Genomic DNA, 19796 nt, shown 5'->3' on the forward strand with positions numbered 1-19796 from the left:
TTCTGTGGTATTTATGGTAAATAAGTTTTTTATTTTCTTAAACCCCCCAAAATTAGATTCAATGACAAGTCCATATAAAGCAATACCATATATAATTTTTAATAACCATAAAAGCACCATTATATAGAACACTTAAAATAATGCTTCACAAAACATTAGAAAGAAGTTGTTGGCCAACAAGAAATAAAGCATACATCCTACATGGTCTTATCTGTGGTCTCACACCAAATTAATCTGATTCCAACCTGTTAAAATTTGATTTTGTTTCATAAATTCAATATTAATATAAGAATTGTAGTAGAACTTTGTCTTAAAGCCTCACAAAACACTGAGGCTGCTCCTCATAAGAGAAGCATGACTTTTCCTGTTTCCATGTGAGGACATCCTGGGATGCTTCATTCCTTGTACGCCCAAAACTTTGGAGCTGCCAACTGATAATACATGTTTATAGGAATAATTTTTAAAAATTGATTAATTATTCCTCTTAAAAATTGGTGTTTTATAAAGGCAGGCTTGTTTTATGTACACTGTTAGCTCAACAGCCAAACAGGTTTATCCCTGTCATCAAACAGGTTTAACCCTGTTTGATAAAGTGGTAGTTAAAACACAAGATGTGACTTGAAACGACGACACTGATTTTCCGCAGTAGCTTGTATCGCTATTAAGATTTTAACAGATATTTCTAACAGTGACACATTGCTAAAATAAAGGGATAATTTCCCAAAGAGTCTACTGTGAAGGACAATATTCCCTTAGGTGTATACTTCCTAGTGTCTTCATCTTAAAGGAAAATCAGTATCATCATTACAGCCACACAACTCACATTTTTGGATACACAGATGATCAAAAGTAGCAATGCCACTAAAAAATTGTTCCTGCCTATTTCTCCCCCACCTTTCCAACTTTCCTGATGGAGATGAATTTCCTGAAAAAATAGACTGCTTCAGAGAAAGGGCTACTGAAGCTTTATATTAAAAACAGTTCATTAATGAGCCTATGTGGCTGATTACGTTCTTGGGTATGTTCTCAGGCTTCAGTTTTGAATTAGTTCTTTCCTTAGAGAAAGGACTTTGTTTAATCAAATCAGCAGAATTCCCAGCATCAGACCATGCACATAGGATCACTTTAACAAATGCTTGTTGAAGAGGCATGTAACGACTTCTGCACAGAAACTCTCAGGCTTGACTATTTACACTGGAATTAGAGCTCTGACTACCACTGAACGGAGAATAAATACCAAAAATTGAAGTAAAAACTGATTTAGGAAAATTCAGAATGCCTGTAAGAGAGGCCTCTAATACCCGTGGTGACAACCACCCCTTCTGTTAAAGGAGCTCTCATTAGTGAAGCCGCCATGCGCCCTCCGGTTTGGGAACTCTGCGTAGGCGTTCCAGTACCCTGCACCATTGGAAGGAGATGCATTATTCCTGTCCTGGTTTCTGTTCGCTCTGCTTGGTTTTTCTGCGTGCAGCACACTGTAAAAGGTAACATCATGTTCATATCGTTCTTTCATTCGGTGTATTTTCTCTCTCGGGACTCCATGAATGTTTCTTCTATGTGGGGAAAAAAATGCAAATGTTTAGTTAAGGCAGCATATCAAAATGAGTTATATTTTACAAGTATTTGTATTTTACAAGTCCTGTATTATTACACAGATATGCACTCCCTATTCTCAAGATGGAACTCTGACAAAAGCAAAACATCATGTTAAGCAGTTATCGTTCAGCTCAACTGTTTTTCATGCGGCCCTGCACACCCCCAAGCTACCCTGAGGCTAGCAAAGAGCTAAAACATCAAAAAATGCTGTTTCTGGAAATCTCAATTCTGTGCTTCAAAACATAAGACAGCACCATGAGCTCTTCTTATGTGTTTGCCAATTTGTTATGCATATATCTGTAATCACTTAGGTCAGTCCTCGATAGTTCTACATCCTTATTAAAACAACATTCTTCAATTCTCATGGACATGAGAATCAACTGGGGATATAGTTTTGAAAAGTAATTATCAGAGATTTCAACTAGGAATGGGGTCCATGAACTAGGACTTTTAAAAATGTGTATTATTTATTTTTTTGGCTGTGGTGGATCTTTGCTGCCGCAGAACAGGGGCTTTCTCTACTAGCGGGGCACGGGCCGCACTGCAGTGGCTTTCTCGTTGCAGAGCACAGGCTCTAGGTGTGTGGCTTCAGGAGCTGTGACATGCGGACCCAGTGGATACAGCTCCCAGACTCAGTAGTTGTGATGCACGTGCTTACTGCTCTGCAGCACGTGGGATCCCTCTGGACCAGGGATCAAATCAGCATCCCTTGCTTTGGAAGGCAGATTCTCAACCACTGGACCACCAGGGATGCCCCATGAACTAGGAGTTTCACAATCACCTCAGGTGATTCTGACAGAGGTGATTCACACATCCCTTGGGAAACACTATCTACTTGTAACCATAAGATGAATTAGACTTATTCCTAATAAGTAAATTCTGACCTCACTGGTTACATTACCAAATAGCACAGATGGTGAATTATCAGAACCCATGCATTCAATCAACAAGTTAGTATTATTTGGACATTTATTGCTTTACAAACTAGAAGCAGCATCTAGACCATAAATGAACCACAGACTGTTCAATATTTGAAGGTCTTTGTTTAGCCTAAGTGCAAAAACACCACTCATAAGTGCAATCCCATGCAGAGGAAAGTGCTTTCAAATGTCCATTAATGAAGAAGCATTTTAGCAGAATGTTAAATATGTCCTTATTGAGGACCAAGTCCAAGCTAAGATTTAGCATTTAGCATTATATTAGAAAACTGACCCCAAAGTAAAGTCTTTCACATTAATAATTTCAAAGTTATCAATTTCCAAGAATTACCATTTCTGGCCTGAAAACTACCATGTCCATTTCCAGCCTGAAAAGATTCTTTTGTTCGGTCTGAAATACCTGAAAATAGCAGGATACATAATGAGGAGCTAGAAAAACAAAGAAGTACCTTGCTAACTCTTGAACGTTGAATTTCCAGCGAGTGTCAGGTTCTCGGAATATAACTTCATAGTTATTTTCAAGTGCCTGATTTTTCAAAAGTACATAAAACATTGAAGACATGGTATGTATGTTTGGGAATGTTTATGCTGCCATTTAACATTAACTACAAATCTTTTCTAACATTCCTTTTGTTTAACCAGTAATTCAATGCCTTAATTTATGTTAACAAATACAGTTGGTACATATCCATACTTAGCCACTCTCAGATTATATTATGGTTCCCAATGATAAATTTTCAGTAATTCTATCTACTATGTTGGAAAATGACAAAAGTTCTTTGTTTTGAACCTTTAAAAAGATAGACAGTTGAACTAGTTTTTTTTTTTCATTTATTTTTATTAGTTGGAGGCTAATTACTTCACAATTGAACTAGTTTTAAATTCCCTGTCCATAGGAATGAGCAATGAACTCCAATGGTTTCCCAAAGTCCCATACATGTGATTATCGTAGATTCACTTTCGTCAAGTGCCTTGGTCTAGTCCTCACACCTTGCTTTACAAAGTGAGAGTACCAGAGGCACAGAGCTTGGGAAATAAAAATGATTTCCACATACTTCACATATTCTTCCCTCCAAAACGTAGCTCTCCCATCCATGCCACATAGTTTGGCTCAATTCACCGTGCTATATTTCCTTGAGTTTAGAAAATGATTACCATTTCCATGGAAATATCAAATGTTCTTTGCATTACTTGACTACTACTTATTTTATCTCAAATTGAACTTTCTGTTATGACTACTGTTTGTTGTGTTATAAAATACAGAATAAAATGAGCTAAGTAAGGGGATTTTTCTCTTCATTCTTTGGATGGACACTTCTAATTTCATAGGGATATCAAATATCATACATGGAAAATATCTAGTTTCTGTGTCTTAGTAGTAGCTGTGGATGGCTGGGAAAGATTGTGCATGTCTAGAAATTAGAAAATAAAAAGTAAAATGACTTTCCTTAAGCCACTCTCAGTTAAGCCCTGTCTCTTGGTTCTGAGTTGTGCCTTAATTAACCTGACTCTTCACATCCCTGTCCATTTTTCTCCTAAGTGGATGTTTGATCCATGAACTGAAGTAACCACAAAGTTGATGCTCATTCTTTCCTACATTCAGCAAAGTCCCACAGTCTGGGCCTAAGTAAAACTGATGAAAGCATCTAGACAAAAGCACACCTCTATGTAAGCTACTCTGCCCAAAATATTAAAAAAGGCTTAAAAACAGGCTGCCATGAGTCCAGTTTTAGAGAGATTCACTTTAAAATTAGCCAAGTAAGGAGAATACTCAGCTGTCTTCTTCCTCTCCCTGTATGTTTGTGGATCTTTTCTTCTTAACACACACAGTAGGAATGAAAACATATTAGCACAAAAGATGACATTTGTCTGAAAAATAGATCAGACATACTTCATAAATAAAGAAAAATGTACACATTGCTTCATTCATCTGACTGACTGTCCTGACAGTAGACAGCTGAACTGTTACCTTATACGTGCATTTATATTTGTATTCTAATATCTTAATAGTGTTACAGTGTTACTCCTGAATCTGTGTTTAAACTAAGAAATTCATTGCCCTGGAACTCCCATGCAGCAGCAGCACCCATAGTCCTGAAGTCCCCAGCGTGGCAAAGACAGAACTGTCCTATGGACATCATCTACAGCTCCACTGGAGGCATCACCTAGTCCAACACTTCTCAGCAGGTTTCAGCAGATGCTCCTATGTATGCCTTCCCTTAGAAAAACAACCAAGACAGAATGCTGTCAAGAATTCAGACCAAGGGCTATTTTTTAAATGTACCCTGAGGTAGTATTAGCATCTCAGCAAATTTCAGCCACTGAACGGCAGAGAAACGCTAAAATAAAACCTCTTTACCTGATCCCTGGAAGAACTACTAGTAATGAATATGAGATCATTAAGACCAAAAAAAGAAGAAAGAACAAATGTTTCAACTTTCTCACAAAATGTCCAGAACTGAAAATTCAGAATGATACTTCTTCCTACCATGACTGCATAGGGCTTCATTTCCCAGGCGTGGAGGTTGGTATTATCAATAATAATGGGGGATATGCCATTCCTCATTGCTTTTCTTGCTGCAACACAATGTTATATAACAGTGAACAACATGCAACAATCACAGAAGGGCGAGTGTACTCCATATTTTGTTATTTTTATTACAGGATGTCCTCATTACACAACTTTAATAACACCTACTTCAGAACCCATTATCAAAAATTTTCTTTTTCCTGGAATCTAGGGAGGTTACACTCTGGCATTCTGTTTGAGGGGAAAACATGGCAGAACTTTAGATTAAGCTCCTTCCGTAATTTTTTTTTTTTCATTTTGCAGGAGCTACAATCTATGTGCACAAGAGGATTTCCCAGGAGCTTGGAAAGGAATCTGTCACCTCTTTTCTGGTTCCACTCATGAGCTTCCTCCAGGAAGTCAGGATTGAATTCATAGGCACCATCTTCCCTGAAGAAAAAATCATCCGTGCTGAAAATCAGGGCTCTGGGAAAGTCGTGTTGCAATTGTCTGGAGAGTGGGGAAACAAAGATTATTTTATGACCATGCATTTTCATACTATAAATCATTTCCTTCCATCTATAACATTTAGCAGTTTACACTTGTGAGACCGCCAGGTTTGAGTTGTTGAAATTCATTTTAAAAAGAGAGATTCTCTCTAGAAGGTATCACTCCTGCATAGGGTTAAGGAGAGGGCTGAGAGGGGACTGGTGTGTTGCCCAACTCTTTAACAAGTGCTGTCACCACCACACTGATGTCTGCAGCTACCAGAACTGATTCTAGATGAAACCCTGGAGGCTTCGCTGCAGGGGTGACAAGAGTGGGCACAGCCCTCACTGACGTTCCTCTACGACGCACCACTGCCCAAGGACCGCTGCTGCAGCCCCTTCCTGCACCCCCTTACCTGTCCTGGGTCCCCTCACCTTGGAGCTCTGTTCTCCATAAGGACCCATGTGAGACACTGGTTCTTGCTGAGGTATGAAATGTAGATAAAAGTGATGTGTGTGCTACCCCTAACAGGTAACATTTTAGCAGTGACCTAAACCAAATTCTAAAACCAGCAGAAGATGCAGATTCAACATTCCCTAGGCTTTCCTAAACTTCTATCACTCTCTCTGAATATGAAAATGTAACACACAGAAAAAAAAGAAAAAGCATCATGGAGTCCCCCCTTTAAAGCAGGGGGAAAAAACGGCATATGAAGTTTTGCACAAAATAACTTCAAAGAGAAGATATTTCCACATGAAATCCTTATTCAGACTTCTTTGGGGGAGAAGATGGCTATTGTGCTAGACAGTAACAAAGTAACTCTCTGAGCCTCCTTTCCTCACCGATAAAAATTGAGGATAACAGCACCCATCTTGCTAAGTGAAGATGACTGCCTAATAACCTGGGGAAGTGCCTCGCACGGCGCCTGACACAATGAGCACACGATTCTCTCCCTTCTCCCTGTGTTGCTCCCCAGCGTAATTCTAACTTTAAACAAATTCACCAGTCAGATACAGTCCATAACAAAATGGCCGTGCTCAGAACAAAAAGATATTTAAAAGTTGGAGGAAGGACTTCCCTGGTGATCCAGTGGTTAAGAATCTACCAATGCAAGGGATGTGGGTTTGATTCCTGGTCCGGGAAGATTCCACACGCTGCAACTAAGCCTGTGCACACAACTGCTGAGCCAGCATGCCTAGAGCCCGTGCTCGGCAACAAGAAGCCACTGCAGTGAGAAGCCCGCACACCACGACTAGAGAGTAGCCCCTGATTGCCACAGCTAGACAGAAGCCCACACAGCAACGGAGACCCAGCGCAGCCAAAAGTAAGTAAGATTTAAAAAGGGGGGGGGGGAATGTTGGGACATAACAAGAGCAGGAAATATAAAAAGAAAACAGAACTATTCAGCTCTGTCTGTTCTTCTCCATCAAGAAGAATTCTCTCTAATCAGGAAAGAGCATAAGGCATTGAAACCACAGATAATGAGGAAAGCACCTAAGCTGCTTGAAACACTTAGGTTCAGTTCCTGCCATTCTCCTAGTGCCATGCAGACTCTAAGCTTCTGTGTTCCTGACTGAAAACTTGTATAATATCACGACCTATTAAACAGAGCTTCTAGTAAGGATGGAATGAGGTGAGGTACAGGAAAACATTTTTCAAGAGGTAAGGTACTTTACAAACACAAGGTACTGTTATTTTATTAATCATAACAAATGAAGTCAAATTTTCCAACCAAAATTCTTTACATGCCATCATAGTAAAAAGTGCACTGGAGTGTGTACATACTAGGAGGGGTGGCAAAGAAAATGTGGCCATTTTAAATACACCACAGATACAGAAACGGACATGAAAGGCAAGTATAAAGATCTGATAAAATGGATTTGCATAGTTTCTTTGTAAATGTCTTCTGACTGTAAAGATACTCAAACTGAAAAGCTCAAATCAGATATCCAAATGTTAACCTCCAGGGCAAACAGTTATTATAAAGACACCTTAGAAGAAAATCTAAGGGCAACACTAACTGCATTTTCAGGTGTGCATATTTTATATTTGTAAATGCTTTACAGTTTTTGAATTATTTTCATCAATATTATCTAGTCTAAACATGAAAGCTTCAATCCGAGTATAAATAATATTGTGTAATTGTTTTCCTTATCTTTTGTGTACTAAGTTAAGCAACTCTGGATATTAGTTCCAAAACTTCTTAAATATCCCTTCTAAATCTGGCTTCATTTGTTTTCCTATTAAGTCTGCCACTTATAGGTTTGGTTTTGTCATTTTCAGAATGGAGTTTTTCTTTTCATAGACATAGCTTTTTTATAAACCTCTTTATGGTTTATATTATCTACTACAAGTTAATACTCTAATTTTTCATTTAAAAAAAAAAACCTTTTAAGGCATGTGTTCAATTCACATTTTATTTGAATTCTATTCCCTTCTAAAAAACAAAAAAGAAAACACAGCAAAGAAAGTATCACCTTGTTTGCAAAATTTTGCCTTAGAGTAAAAGTTAAATTGTTCAGGACCACTATGGAGCTGAACCACCTGCTCATCATTTCCCAAGACACACGTGACTATAACCTATATGGTCCTCCTAACAAACAGGCAGGCAAAAACAGGACCGTTTTTCACCTTTACAACTCTAATGGAATTGGGGGACTGGATAAGATGAAAGAATTGACTTTTTCATCTTACTGAATGATCGTTCCTTCAAAACTTGTTTTAGCCTCACCTGAATGTTAAATCAGCACTGGCAGTCATGGTACATTTTGAATACACAAGACTTAAAAGCTCTCCCAACTAAATGAAGAACTGGTGAACTAAGCAATCCTAAGAGTCTCAAACTTCAGTGGAAGCAATAAATACCATTCCATCAGCTTCAGAAGTGATGAGCATAATGCCCCAGCTCTAGCATCCTTTATGGTGGTCAGGAGCCTCATGCATTAGGGAAATTGAGAGAATGAAAAAAAAAAGACAATTACATCCACATAATTTCACCTCTGCAGTGCCCCCCAAACTCACCTGAAACTACTACTATGAGAGTAACTTAGGTTCTAATCTTGATTTCATAACATCACTCTTTTGTGTAATTCTTTTGTTTAATAATAGAGAACCATTTGAATATATTTAGATATCTATTAGTCACTCACCCACTCATTGACAAAGTCCAACATCAGTATGTAACTTTGAGTTGTACCCCTTATTATTGGAATTTTCCAACATGCAAAATAGAATAATATAATTATTCCCCATATAACCATGGTCCAGCTTTAACAATTATCGTTATATGGCCAGTTTTGTTTCATCTGCTTCATACTTCATTTCACCAAATATCTTTCAGTGTTCAAATTTCCCTGATTGTCTCATAAATATATTCCTACAATTGGTTTGTTTGACTCAAGAGCTAAACAAGATCCATACTTTGCATTTGGTCCCCACATTCCTCAAGTCTCATTTATTCCATGTTTTTCCCTCTTTTCATTTCCACCTAAACTTTCCCTCCACAACCTTTTGTATTTAGAAAATGTTCAAACCTATAAAAATAAGTTGAAAGAATACTATGAACACTCCTTACCCTCCATTATTAACATTTTTGTTAACAATGTTGTTAACGTCTTGCCTCATTTACTTTACTTCTCTCACATGTGTATTTTTGATGTGCCATTTAAAAATAAGTTGCAGACATCATGATACTTTGTTTCTAAATTCTTTATCAAGTATCTTCTATAAATAACATTATCCTAAATAATCACATTACAACTTAAAAATGGAATTATAAATTGTTGTAAATATATACTATATATAAACTATATACTAATTTATATTACAATTTTATATTACAGCTATTTATAATGCATGCATGCTCAGTTGCTCGGTTGTGTCTAACTTTTTCCGACCCCATGGATTGTAGCCCACCATGCTCCTCTGTTCATGGGATTTCCCAGGCAAGAATACTGGAGTGGGCAGCCATTCCGTTCTCCAGGGAATCTTCCCGAGCCAGTGATCGAACCTGGATCTCCTGCATTGCAAGTGGATTCTTTACCTCTGAGCCACCAGGGAAGCCCTTAGCTATTTATAATAGCCAATGTCAAAAAAAAAAAAAAATAGCTAATGTCAATAGATTTTCTATTAATTTTCTATTTAGCTATTAACGCCTCTTTAGTGTCACTTAATCTAGTCTTCATGCCTTCTCTGGTTTCCCTTTTTTTTTAAAAAAAAATTACTTTTAATTGAAGGACAATTGCTTTACGATATTGTGTTGGTTCCTGCCATACATCAACATGAATCAGCCATAGGTATATACTTGCCCCCTCTCCCTTGAACCTCCCTCCCCGCTTTCCCTTTTTGAAGAGTCTAGTCAGTTGGCTTGAGAATGCCCCACATTCTGGATTAGCCTGGTTATTTCCTCATAATTAGATCCAGATTGAACATTTTGGAAGGAAAATACAGAGGTGATGTTTGCGTACCTGACTGCACGTGATGACCATCTGTACCATCCTGCTAAGTTTATCACTTGGCTAACAGGTAGCATCAGCTAGCATTGCTTCCCTTGTGATACTACATCATGTTGGAGTTGGGGGGGGGGGGGTTTGATGTAACAAGAGGCCCCGTGTAACATCCTATTCCCCAACAACCTTTCCCTCAATGAGTTTTATATTCATTGCTGATCACTGCCAAATGAGTTATTACACTGGGAATAGCAGAATACTGATTACTTCATGTAATTGCTTCTGTATTTACTAGGTGGCATTGTCTAGTAAAGAAGAGCACTCTTTCCCTTTCCCCTTTTAATAATGCTTACCATCGTCTTTCTTTATGATGCTCAAATTGTCCCAAACTTGCCCAGCAGGTGCCCCATAAAGCTGGCTCCTGTGTCTTGGTCTACACCAGCCTTAAAAATACTACTTTTCCTTTCTAATTAGCAAAGTAACACATATTCAAAGCAAAATATTTTGGAAGAGAAAACTGCAAAACAGGAGAGGTTCCTATATTCCTCAACCTAAAAATACTAATATTTTGATTGTCTTTCCAGGAGACAAAATTATTTTTCTCATCTGATATTTTGTTCCATAAAAACAGAAACATAATGCAGAGAATATCAACTTCTTTTCACCAAATTTATTTCCACAGCAACTATTTCCCACCTTATGAAGTATGATTCTGTGCCATTATTTTTTTCTTTTTTAAAAAATTAATTTATTTAATTGGAGGCTAATTACTTTACAATATTGTAGTGGGTTTTGCCATACTTTGACATGAGTCAGCCATGGGTGTACATGTATCCCCCATCCTGAATCCCCCTCCCACCACCCTCCCCATCCCATCCCTCAGGGTCGTATCAGTGCAACAGCCCTGAGCGTCCTGCCTCATGCATCAAACCTGGACTAGCAATCAGTTTCACATATGGTAATATACATGTTTCAATGCCATTCTCTCAAATCATCCCACCCTCGCCTTCTCCCAGAGTCCAAAAGTCTGTTCTTTACACCTCAGTCTCTTCTGCTGTCTTGCATATAGGGTGATCATTACCATCTTTCTAAATTCCATATATATGTGTTAATATACTGTATTGGTATTTTTCTTTCTGACTTACTTTACTCTGTATAATAAGTTCCAGTTTCATCCACCTCATTAGAACTGATTCAAATGTGTTCTTTTTAATAGCTGAGAAATAGTCCATTGTGTATACATACCACAGCTTTCTTATCTATTCGTCTGCCGATGGACATATAAGTCGCTTCCAGGTCCTAGCTATTGTAAACAGTGCTGCGATGGACATTGGGGTACATGGGTCTCTTTCAGTTCTGGTTTCCTCGGTATGTATGACCAGCAGTGGAATTGCTGGGTCATATTATGCCATTATTTTTGATGAGTTATTCATATGGATGAACCATAATTTACTTAACCAATATTCTGTGGTCAGGTATTTAGTTTGTCCCCAATTTCTCTGATTCTCAGCAAGTTTAAGTATTTTTTCTTATGTGTGCTGCTCATTTAGAGATATTCTTTTGTGAACTGCATTTTCATTTTCATGTCCTGTGGTTGTTGATAAAACCTCCTTACTGGGAGGTTTATGGCTAAATGAATTTGTAAAATCTTTATTAAGTACCTCAATTTCTTTTTAATTTTGTTTATAATGAATTCTAACATACAAGTCTCAATTAATAGAACTTTCCTTTAGTCACATGAACTCATCTTTTATGTTCTACTTTCTGTCTTTGATAATACATTTACAAGTCTGTCCCAACCCAAGATTATGTAAATATTCATCTATGTTCTCTTATATTTCACTCTTCAATCCATGTAAAATTTCAGCTTTTATGTGGTTAAAACAGAATGAAAATGGATCCCTATCTCAAGCCACTCACAAAAACCTGAAATGGATTAAAGACTTAAATGTAAGACCTGAAGCATTTAACTCTTAGAAGAAAGCGTAGGGAAAATCTCCTTGACACTGGTCCTGGCAATCAGTTTTTAGGTATTACATCAAAGCACAAGCCACAAAAGCAAAAAGTAGTAAAAGAGGCTACATCAAACTGAAAAGCTTCTACACAGCAAAGGAAACAATCAACAAAATAAAAAGGCAATCTACCAAATGGCATCACCGACTTGAAGGACATGAGTTTGAGTAAGCTCGGGAGTTGGTTATTGGACAGGGAAGCCTGGCATGCTGCAGTCCATGGAGTTGCAAAGCATCAGACACAACTGAGCAACTGAACTGGTCAAATAGAAGAAAATATTTCCAAATCATATATCTGATATGGGATTAATAACCAAACTATGTAAATAACTCATACAACTCATTAGCAAAAATAAAAAATCCAATTAAAAAAAGAGCAGAGTATCTGAATAGACATTTTTCCCAAGAAGACATACAAGTGGCACACAGGTACATAAAAAGGTGCTCAACAGTGCTAATCATGAAGGAAATGCAAGTCAAAATCCCAATGAACTGTCACCTCATACCTGATTAAATGGCTATCATCAGCAAGACAAGAAATTAAAAGTGTTGATGAGGATGTGGAGAAAAGGAAACCCTTGTGCACAGTTAAAACGAAAGTAAATTATTGCAGCCTCTGTGGAAAACAGAATGGAGGTTTCTCAACAAATTAAAAATAGAACTACCATAAGATCCAGTAATCCCACTTCTGGTTTACACCCAAAGGAAATGAAAACAGGATCTTCAAGTTATCTGTATACTCCCCATGTTTACTAAAGCATTATTCAGAATAGCCAAAATATGAAAACAAGTGTTTGTCAGTGGGCAAATGGATAAATGTGGTAAATACATGCAATGTGATATTTTTCAGCCAGGACAAAGAAGGAAATCCTTCCATTTGTGACAATATCAATGAACTTTAAGGTCATTATGTTAAGTGAAATAAATCAGACAAAGACAAATGCTATATGACCTCACTTATATGTGGAATCTAAAAAAGTCAAACTCATAGAAACAGAGTATAGTGATGGTTTCCAGGGGCTGAGAGTGTGGGAAATGTCAGTCAAAGAATACAAACTTCCAAGTAAAAGATGACTAAGTTCTGGGGATCTAATGCACAGCATGGTGGTTACTGCTAATTCTGTATTATGCACCAGAAAGCTGCTGAGTAGATCTTAATATGTTCTCATCACAGAAAAGAAATGGTGATTATGTGACACAATGGAGGTGTTAACCAAGACTACAGAAGTAACCATTTTTCAACACAGGAAGGTATCAAATCAATACACTATACACGTTAAATTTACATAATGTGTCAGTTATACCTCAATAAAGCTGGGGAAAAAAAAAGGCAAGTGAGTGGCACACATGAATTAAAACCCAGGCTTCTGGCTTCAGAGATTTATACTAAACCACTGTAACTGAGTGCTTTTAAAATGAACCACAGTTATCTTCTTTCTCTAGTGACACTGAGGTTGTCTGCAATTTTCTGTACCATAAACAAAATTTTCAGTGAACATCACTGTGCCAATCTCCTTGTGAATATGTAGAACATCTCCTGAGGGTATAGCCTCAAGTGGAAGAGAAATGGAAACATTTGTTTTTTTGAAACTGTAGAGCAGGTATTATTTAAAATTTCCTTCTTTCTTTCTTTCAGAAAAAAAAAAATTTTTTTTCCGGACAGAATATATGTTCCATGAAGGCAGGGATTTTTGTCTTTTTTTGTTCAATGCTCTATTTCACATGAGACATAATAGATATTTGGTAAGTGTATGAGTGGTTCTTAAATATCAGGTTCTGTTGCCTTAGTTATGCAAACGTTGTATAGGGTGAAAAGAATCTGTGCGAATTTCTATTTACTCTTTATGTGTTGAGAATTTTACCAGAACCTAAGGTTTATCCCCAAAGAAGACTGGGAAAGAGGATTCTTCCTTGACTCCAGTACTTCCTCTAGATGTTATCGGTATCCTCCTCAATGACTTTAAGCTGGGAGGCAGGAAACAGGTTCAGCAACTCAGCAACCTGAGGAGAATGGGGAGGGAGCCATAACTGTAAAAAGCTTGGGCCTGGTGTGGCTGATCTTCTCGCTGCACCGCCAAGGTTGAGCCTTGCCCTTAGGCAGATGGAGCTCAGCCATCACCAGCTTCATGGACCCGCCAAGCCACAGGGGCTAAGGGCACCCCAGTGAATAGTTCCCAGGCCATCCTACTGCTCACTCTCGCCATCACACCTCCAAAGCAGGGCATGTTTATGAGATTCCAAACCAGACTCCCAGTTAGCCCTCACGTGCCACAGTGGCTCCACTGCAGTTTCCAGCAGAAATTCCTTTCAGTGTCTTGTGTGTGAACAGCAACTTTCCAGAGAATTCAGCAATGCCACAGGTTTCTCCTGTGTTTAATGCTTTGCTGGTCAACTCAGTCATGCTGCAAAGAGAAGGAATCACATAATAACATGTGAGTTCCTTACCCTGACAGTTGAAATACAGATAAACTAAGCTCTTTTAATAGGGTCTTGACGAGTGTTTTTCATTACACAACAGATTGAAATCAACCTCATTACACTTTGATCAGGTCACTCTCACTAGCCTCTTCCTTTGGTGGAAAAGAAAAAGGTCTGATTAGAAATAAGGAGAATTTATACCTATGACCTTGATCAAGATATATAACTTCTTGAAATAATGCCATTTGCAGCAATATGGACAGACCTAAAGATTATCATACTAAATAAAGTCAGAAAGAGAAAGACAAATACCAAATGATATCATTTATATGTAGAATCTAAAATAACAATACAAATCAACGTAATCTATGGAAAAAAAAAACAGATTCACAGATATAGAGAACAGACTTGTGGTTACCAAAGGGGACGGGGGAGGGGAGGGAAGGAATGGGAGTCTGGAATTGGCAGAGGCAATTATGTGTAGGATGGATAAACAACAAGGTCCTACACAGAGAACTACATTCAATATTCTGTGACAAACCATAATGGAAAATAATGTGAAAAAGAATATATAAATATATACATGAGTCACTTTGCTGTACAGAAAAAATTAACACAACATTGTAAATCAACTATACTTCAATAAAATTTTTTTAAAAGATATATAACTTCTTAGAGTTTAGTGTCTTCAGCTTGGACTAGATGAACTCTATAAGAACTTCCTGATCACTTCCTGAAATTTTCCTATGAAAATATTCTTCCCCTTTCGTTTCTTTCTCTATTTCTACTGCTTCTCTAGTCATAACCACACCTGTGACATCACATTGCCCCAATTCAGTAGCATCTTTTTCCCACACCCCGACAGCTCAAGGACTACAGTGGTTGTGATTCTTTGTTATCTTTCTAGTAAATGACTGTGAACATAAACACTGCACTGTGTGTTCTTACTCTCCGTGAACACAGGTAGCATATATCGTCCTCTTTCTTCCCAACCTTCAGAGAGAGGCACTGCAGGGACTCTCAGCACTGGGGAGAAGAGATTCAGGAACCACCTTAGGAAAAAAAAAATCACTAAAAATATAAAAAGTCAGTAGCTTCTCCAAGTAGACCTGAGTAGCTAAAAATCTGAGATGTTGCCTGCCTGATGTTCTAATTTTCATACACACAGACCTGGACTAGTACAAACTCTCTATTTTGACCTTGCATTTACTTATGAGAGCCCTAGCCTCATAATTAAAAACACCATGGTCCAGAGCACTGTGGAGCGAGTATGCTCTGGGGTCTAATTATTCACTACTTAGTTAACCTAACTAATAATCCCCTCTTCCCACTGCTTCTCATATTTTTTTTAAACTGCATTTGGTTATAAAGTGTACCTTCGTCCCCATCTCTGTTCTATCATTGCATCACATCAGGAAAGCATCCTTTCACCTCCTTGGATAGTTCTGGTGCCAAGAAATAATGAAAACGTATTTCTCTTGATGGAAAATTCCAAGTTGTCCAGACATATGAATAAGGAGAAAAGACAGCTGTCAGTGAGCATCCTTTGAGCCTACTGAATCCATATCACAAACCATTTTTGATGGTGCCAAAACAAACTAGCACATTGCAAAGGATGTGTGTCCTAAAGCATGGTCCCCAGGCTTTGCTTTGACTCATACTTAAAGATTAAAAAAAAAAAAAAAATGCAGGAACTGACTTAAGGTTGAGAACTTTTAATTTTTCAAACAAGACCATTAAAAAGAAAAAAAAAAGATTACCCTAAACTATTGCCATTTCAAAAGGACATTTTAGTCATGTAGTCATGTAAGGCAATATTATTCAGTCATGAAGTAATGAGAGTCTGACACATGCTATAACATAGACGAACCCTGAAAACATTAAGCTAAGTGAAATAAGCCATACACAAAAGGACAAATACCATATGATTCCCCTTTCATAAGGTATCTAGAGTAGTCAAATACAGAAACAGAAAACAGATCAGAGGTAAGTTACCAGGAGCTGAGGGGAGGGGAGAGGTATTGCTTAATGGGTACAGAGTTTCTGTTTGTGGTGATAAAATTTATAAAAGACAGTGGTGATGACAGCATATCACATAATTAATAGCACTGAATCAGACACTTAAAAATAGTTAAAATGTCCTCAAAGGGGGGACATTACACACACACACAGAAGAAAGCACAGAAGTAAACAGAAGTCCACAGATGTTTTCACTGAAGTCAGAGGAAAGAACAGGTGCAGATCCAAATGAGTATATATCAGTTCAGCTGTGGAAACAAGTAGTTCTGGATCACCTGCTGAGGGTAAAACGGTCTTGAAATTGGAATTCTATTTCTTCTCTCAATCCTATACTTTTTAGCCAGCTTTTTAACATTCTCCATGGTCTGGCCCTGGGGTTACCTAACCAACACACTCAATATGAACAATTCACTGCAAACGAGCCCTGCTCCTCGTGAGTCTAGAACATTCAGGTCTTTCCCATCTCCATCTTCTTATGTATGATGCTAATCCTTTTCCTTGGCTTTCTGGTTTTCAGACATCCTCCTGGTCTTCAAGGCCAGCTTGAGAACCACCTCCACATGGGGGAGACTAGCTCTTCCCTAATTATCCTATCTTCCTAATAAGCAGCCTCCGTGACTCCACTGGCCTTGACCACCACCAGCACAGAAGAGGCTATTTCCCATGAGACTTTACTTACCCACAGCAGTGTGCTGGTTACTATCTTCCATGTGTTAGTCTTGGGTAGGCTCCTTCTCTCAACCTTACAGTATATATACCTTACTGTGCTTAGTCACTTAGTCATATCCAATTCTTTGAGACACCATGGACTGCAGCCCACAAGGCTCCTCTGTCCATGGGGATTCACCAGGCAAGAATACTGGAGTGGGTTGCCAAGCCCTCCTCCAGAAGATCTTCCCAACCCTGGATTGAACCCAGGTCGCATTTCTGGCAGATTCTTTACCATCTGAGGTGTTAATAGTCTTATCAGTACTTAGGAAATACTGCTATTGTTGACTATCAAATAATTAACAATAGTTGGTATTTATGTAGCCCACACATTCTACAGTGCTTTCACATTCATAGTCACAGGATCATTGTTTACCACAATATCTTAAATCCTCGCAATAAACTAACTAAAGGAATATTAGTTCCATTTTAATGAAAAAGAACCTGAGGTGTTCAATCAAATGATCTATACTAGTTCATAGGCTAATAAAATGTAATAAAATAGTTCATAATTAAACAATTAATAGCCCTGGGTAATTAAAATCAGTCTTCTTACAGATTAAAAAAACTTCCTGGTATGTCTAAGACAAGAATAACCCTAGGGAAGCCCTTTATATAAAAAATTACTTATTTACTTGGTTTTTTAATAAATGCTTCATCATACAACCTATGTCTATCGAGCAAAGTTATTGAATAAAACTATTTTCAGCTAACTTAAAAAGTTATTTTCACCTTTAAAAAGTTTACAAACAATATGTACTTGTTATGGAAAAACTGAGAAAGTCAGGGGCAAAAGTCTATATTCTATCCACTGCCTAAAATCAACAACTATAAATCCCCTATCTTTCTACATATTTGTTAAAACAGAAAATGGAATTTTTGTGTATATTAGAACATAGATGTCAAACGTACATCCATGTTTTCATGAATGACACGTGACTTATAAGCCAATCCTCTATTTTGTACACTTAAGTTGGCTCACATTTTTTTCTAGGACATCAAAACTCTGTGCTGAACATCCCTCTAATCTCATGCACTTGTCCAGTGATTGCCTTAGGATGAATTCCTGGAAGTAGAGTTTACAGGCCAATGACAATAACCTATTTTTGAAATGCTTTTTAAATGAAACAGAGGTGATAAAACACATATAGCAGAGAAGCTAATTTTTTAGTACTCTGGTGTACTTAAAATTTTTAAGGCAGATAAAAACTTCAACTGTTTTTTAACATGCCCAAAGAATTTAAATAATGTTTCCCACATTCCAGTCCCTGTAAAGTGTGAAAACATACAGATGAAAAACACAGAAATCTAACATTGACTTGGGAGACCAGACAGAGCCTAATTTCAAAAGCATTTTTATTTTTTTAATCAAATGAGAAATGAAAGTAGAAAAAAAGATGAACCTGCATTTGTAAAAACAGATCTCCTCCCATTTTTTTTTAAGTTTTATTTTTCTGATTCAAGAAATACATGCTCATTATAGAAAATTTGGAATATACATAGAATAATAAAAATATGAATTTCCCAGAATCCAACAATACATATGATAGCCTTAGAGTTTTTACTACTTTCTTACCTACGTGTATTTTTTTAAAACAATTTGCAATCCTCCTTCTCTCCCCACAAATGGCCTGTGACATCCCGCATCCTCACTGCAGGCCTCTTTCCTTGCTGAGCTGTGGCTTGTATCCTTGCCTGCTCTCCTGATTTCCATGTAAATGCACAAACCAGGGACTTTCCTGGGACAGTGGCTAAGACTCATTGTTCCCAATGCAGAGGGCCCAGGTTCGATACCTGGTCAGGGAACTAGATCCCACATACCACAACTAAAAAAGATCCCCCATGCTACAACAAATAAATATTTTTTTTAAAATGTAAAAAAAAATGCACAACCCACCCCAAAGCAGGGCCAAAGTTCTGTGTTCTCAGAATTGCCCATGTCCAGCCTATTAAGAGAACTCACAACGTCAGCTCCCAGCTGCCTACTTCACTTCAGAGTCAGGCTTCTCCCCAGGAACACCATGAAGATGATCTCAGCTGGTCAACATCTTCAGCAGAAATGAATGCCTCTTAAAATGCATATGGCGGTTTAAGGTTTAACAAGTTCTCTCACACAGATGTAATCCTCACAAGAGTCCTCTGAAGTAGGCGGAGCAGATTTCCTTATTTAACAGGGAAGGAAACTGAGGAGTTGAGATCACAGCTATTCCATGGCAGAGCTTAGATTTGAAGCCATAAATTAGGACTTCCCTAGTGGCCTAGTAGTTAAGATCCTGCACCTCCAATGCAGAGGCACAGGCCTGATTCCTGTTTCAGGAACTAAGATCCCATGAACCACTGGGTGCGGCCAAAAAAAAAGAAAAGCCGTAAATTGACTCAAAGTTCAGAGCTCTTTACCTAGCCATTATTAACAAAACACTTTTAAGTCTTACAATTAGAAATTAAGAGCTAGAAAGATCTTCAGTAAATCATCTAACCTAATCTCTGTCTTACTATTCACTTACAAGGAAAGTAAAGAAAAGCTAGGTGACTGTCCAAAGTCACCAACTGCCTTGTGACAGTGAGGATCTAAAAGCACAATCTTCAGACTTCCAGACCAGTGCTCATGGCAGCCATCCCTAGAGAGAGATGCTTTAATAAGTTGTTCTCTTATCCAGTG

The 19796-nt window shown here is 37.9% G+C and overlaps 2 protein-coding genes across 17 annotated transcripts in view; both read right to left on the reverse strand.

The window, feature by feature from the left end:
• Positions 1 to 19796, reverse strand: part of N4BP2L1 (NEDD4 binding protein 2 like 1) — a 22201-nt gene continuing 2405 nt past the window's right edge. The window contains exons 1-5 of one of the 5 annotated variants that reach the window (XM_070471774.1): positions 8264 to 8389; positions 5426 to 5553; positions 5023 to 5111; positions 2984 to 3060; positions 1 to 1553 (exon numbers count right to left, since the gene is read on the reverse strand). In XM_070471774.1, the coding sequence (XP_070327875.1) occupies positions 1295 to 1553; positions 2984 to 3060; positions 5023 to 5111; positions 5426 to 5553; positions 8264 to 8292 (582 nt within the window). In that variant the 5' untranslated portion in view covers positions 8293 to 8389 and the 3' untranslated portion in view covers positions 1 to 1294. Of the gene's footprint in view, positions 1554 to 2865; positions 2935 to 2983; positions 3061 to 5022; positions 5112 to 5425; positions 5554 to 8263; positions 8390 to 9733; positions 19756 to 19796 lie in introns of those variants that run through there. The other 4 variants (XM_020875305.2, XM_020875307.2, XM_070471775.1 and 1 more) reach the window with 4 other exon arrangements.
• The window catches only part of LOC110125943 (NEDD4-binding protein 2-like 2), an 81367-nt gene continuing 66999 nt past the window's right edge, over positions 5429 to 19796 (reverse strand). For 8 of the 12 annotated variants that reach the window (XR_011489125.1, XR_011489126.1, XR_011489119.1 and 5 more), the window contains 2 exons: positions 8398 to 15887; positions 5429 to 5553 (listed from right to left, as the gene is read on the reverse strand). The gene's annotated coding sequence lies outside the window, so the exon portion shown is untranslated. The remainder of the gene's footprint in view (positions 5554 to 8397; positions 15888 to 19796) is intronic. The other 4 variants (XR_011489120.1, XR_011489122.1, XR_011489121.1 and 1 more) reach the window with 4 other exon arrangements.

The sequence above is a fragment of the Odocoileus virginianus genome, chromosome 8, assembly GCF_023699985.2.
Source record: "Odocoileus virginianus isolate 20LAN1187 ecotype Illinois chromosome 8, Ovbor_1.2, whole genome shotgun sequence".
NCBI classification, from domain to species: Eukaryota; Metazoa; Chordata; class Mammalia; order Artiodactyla; family Cervidae; genus Odocoileus; species Odocoileus virginianus.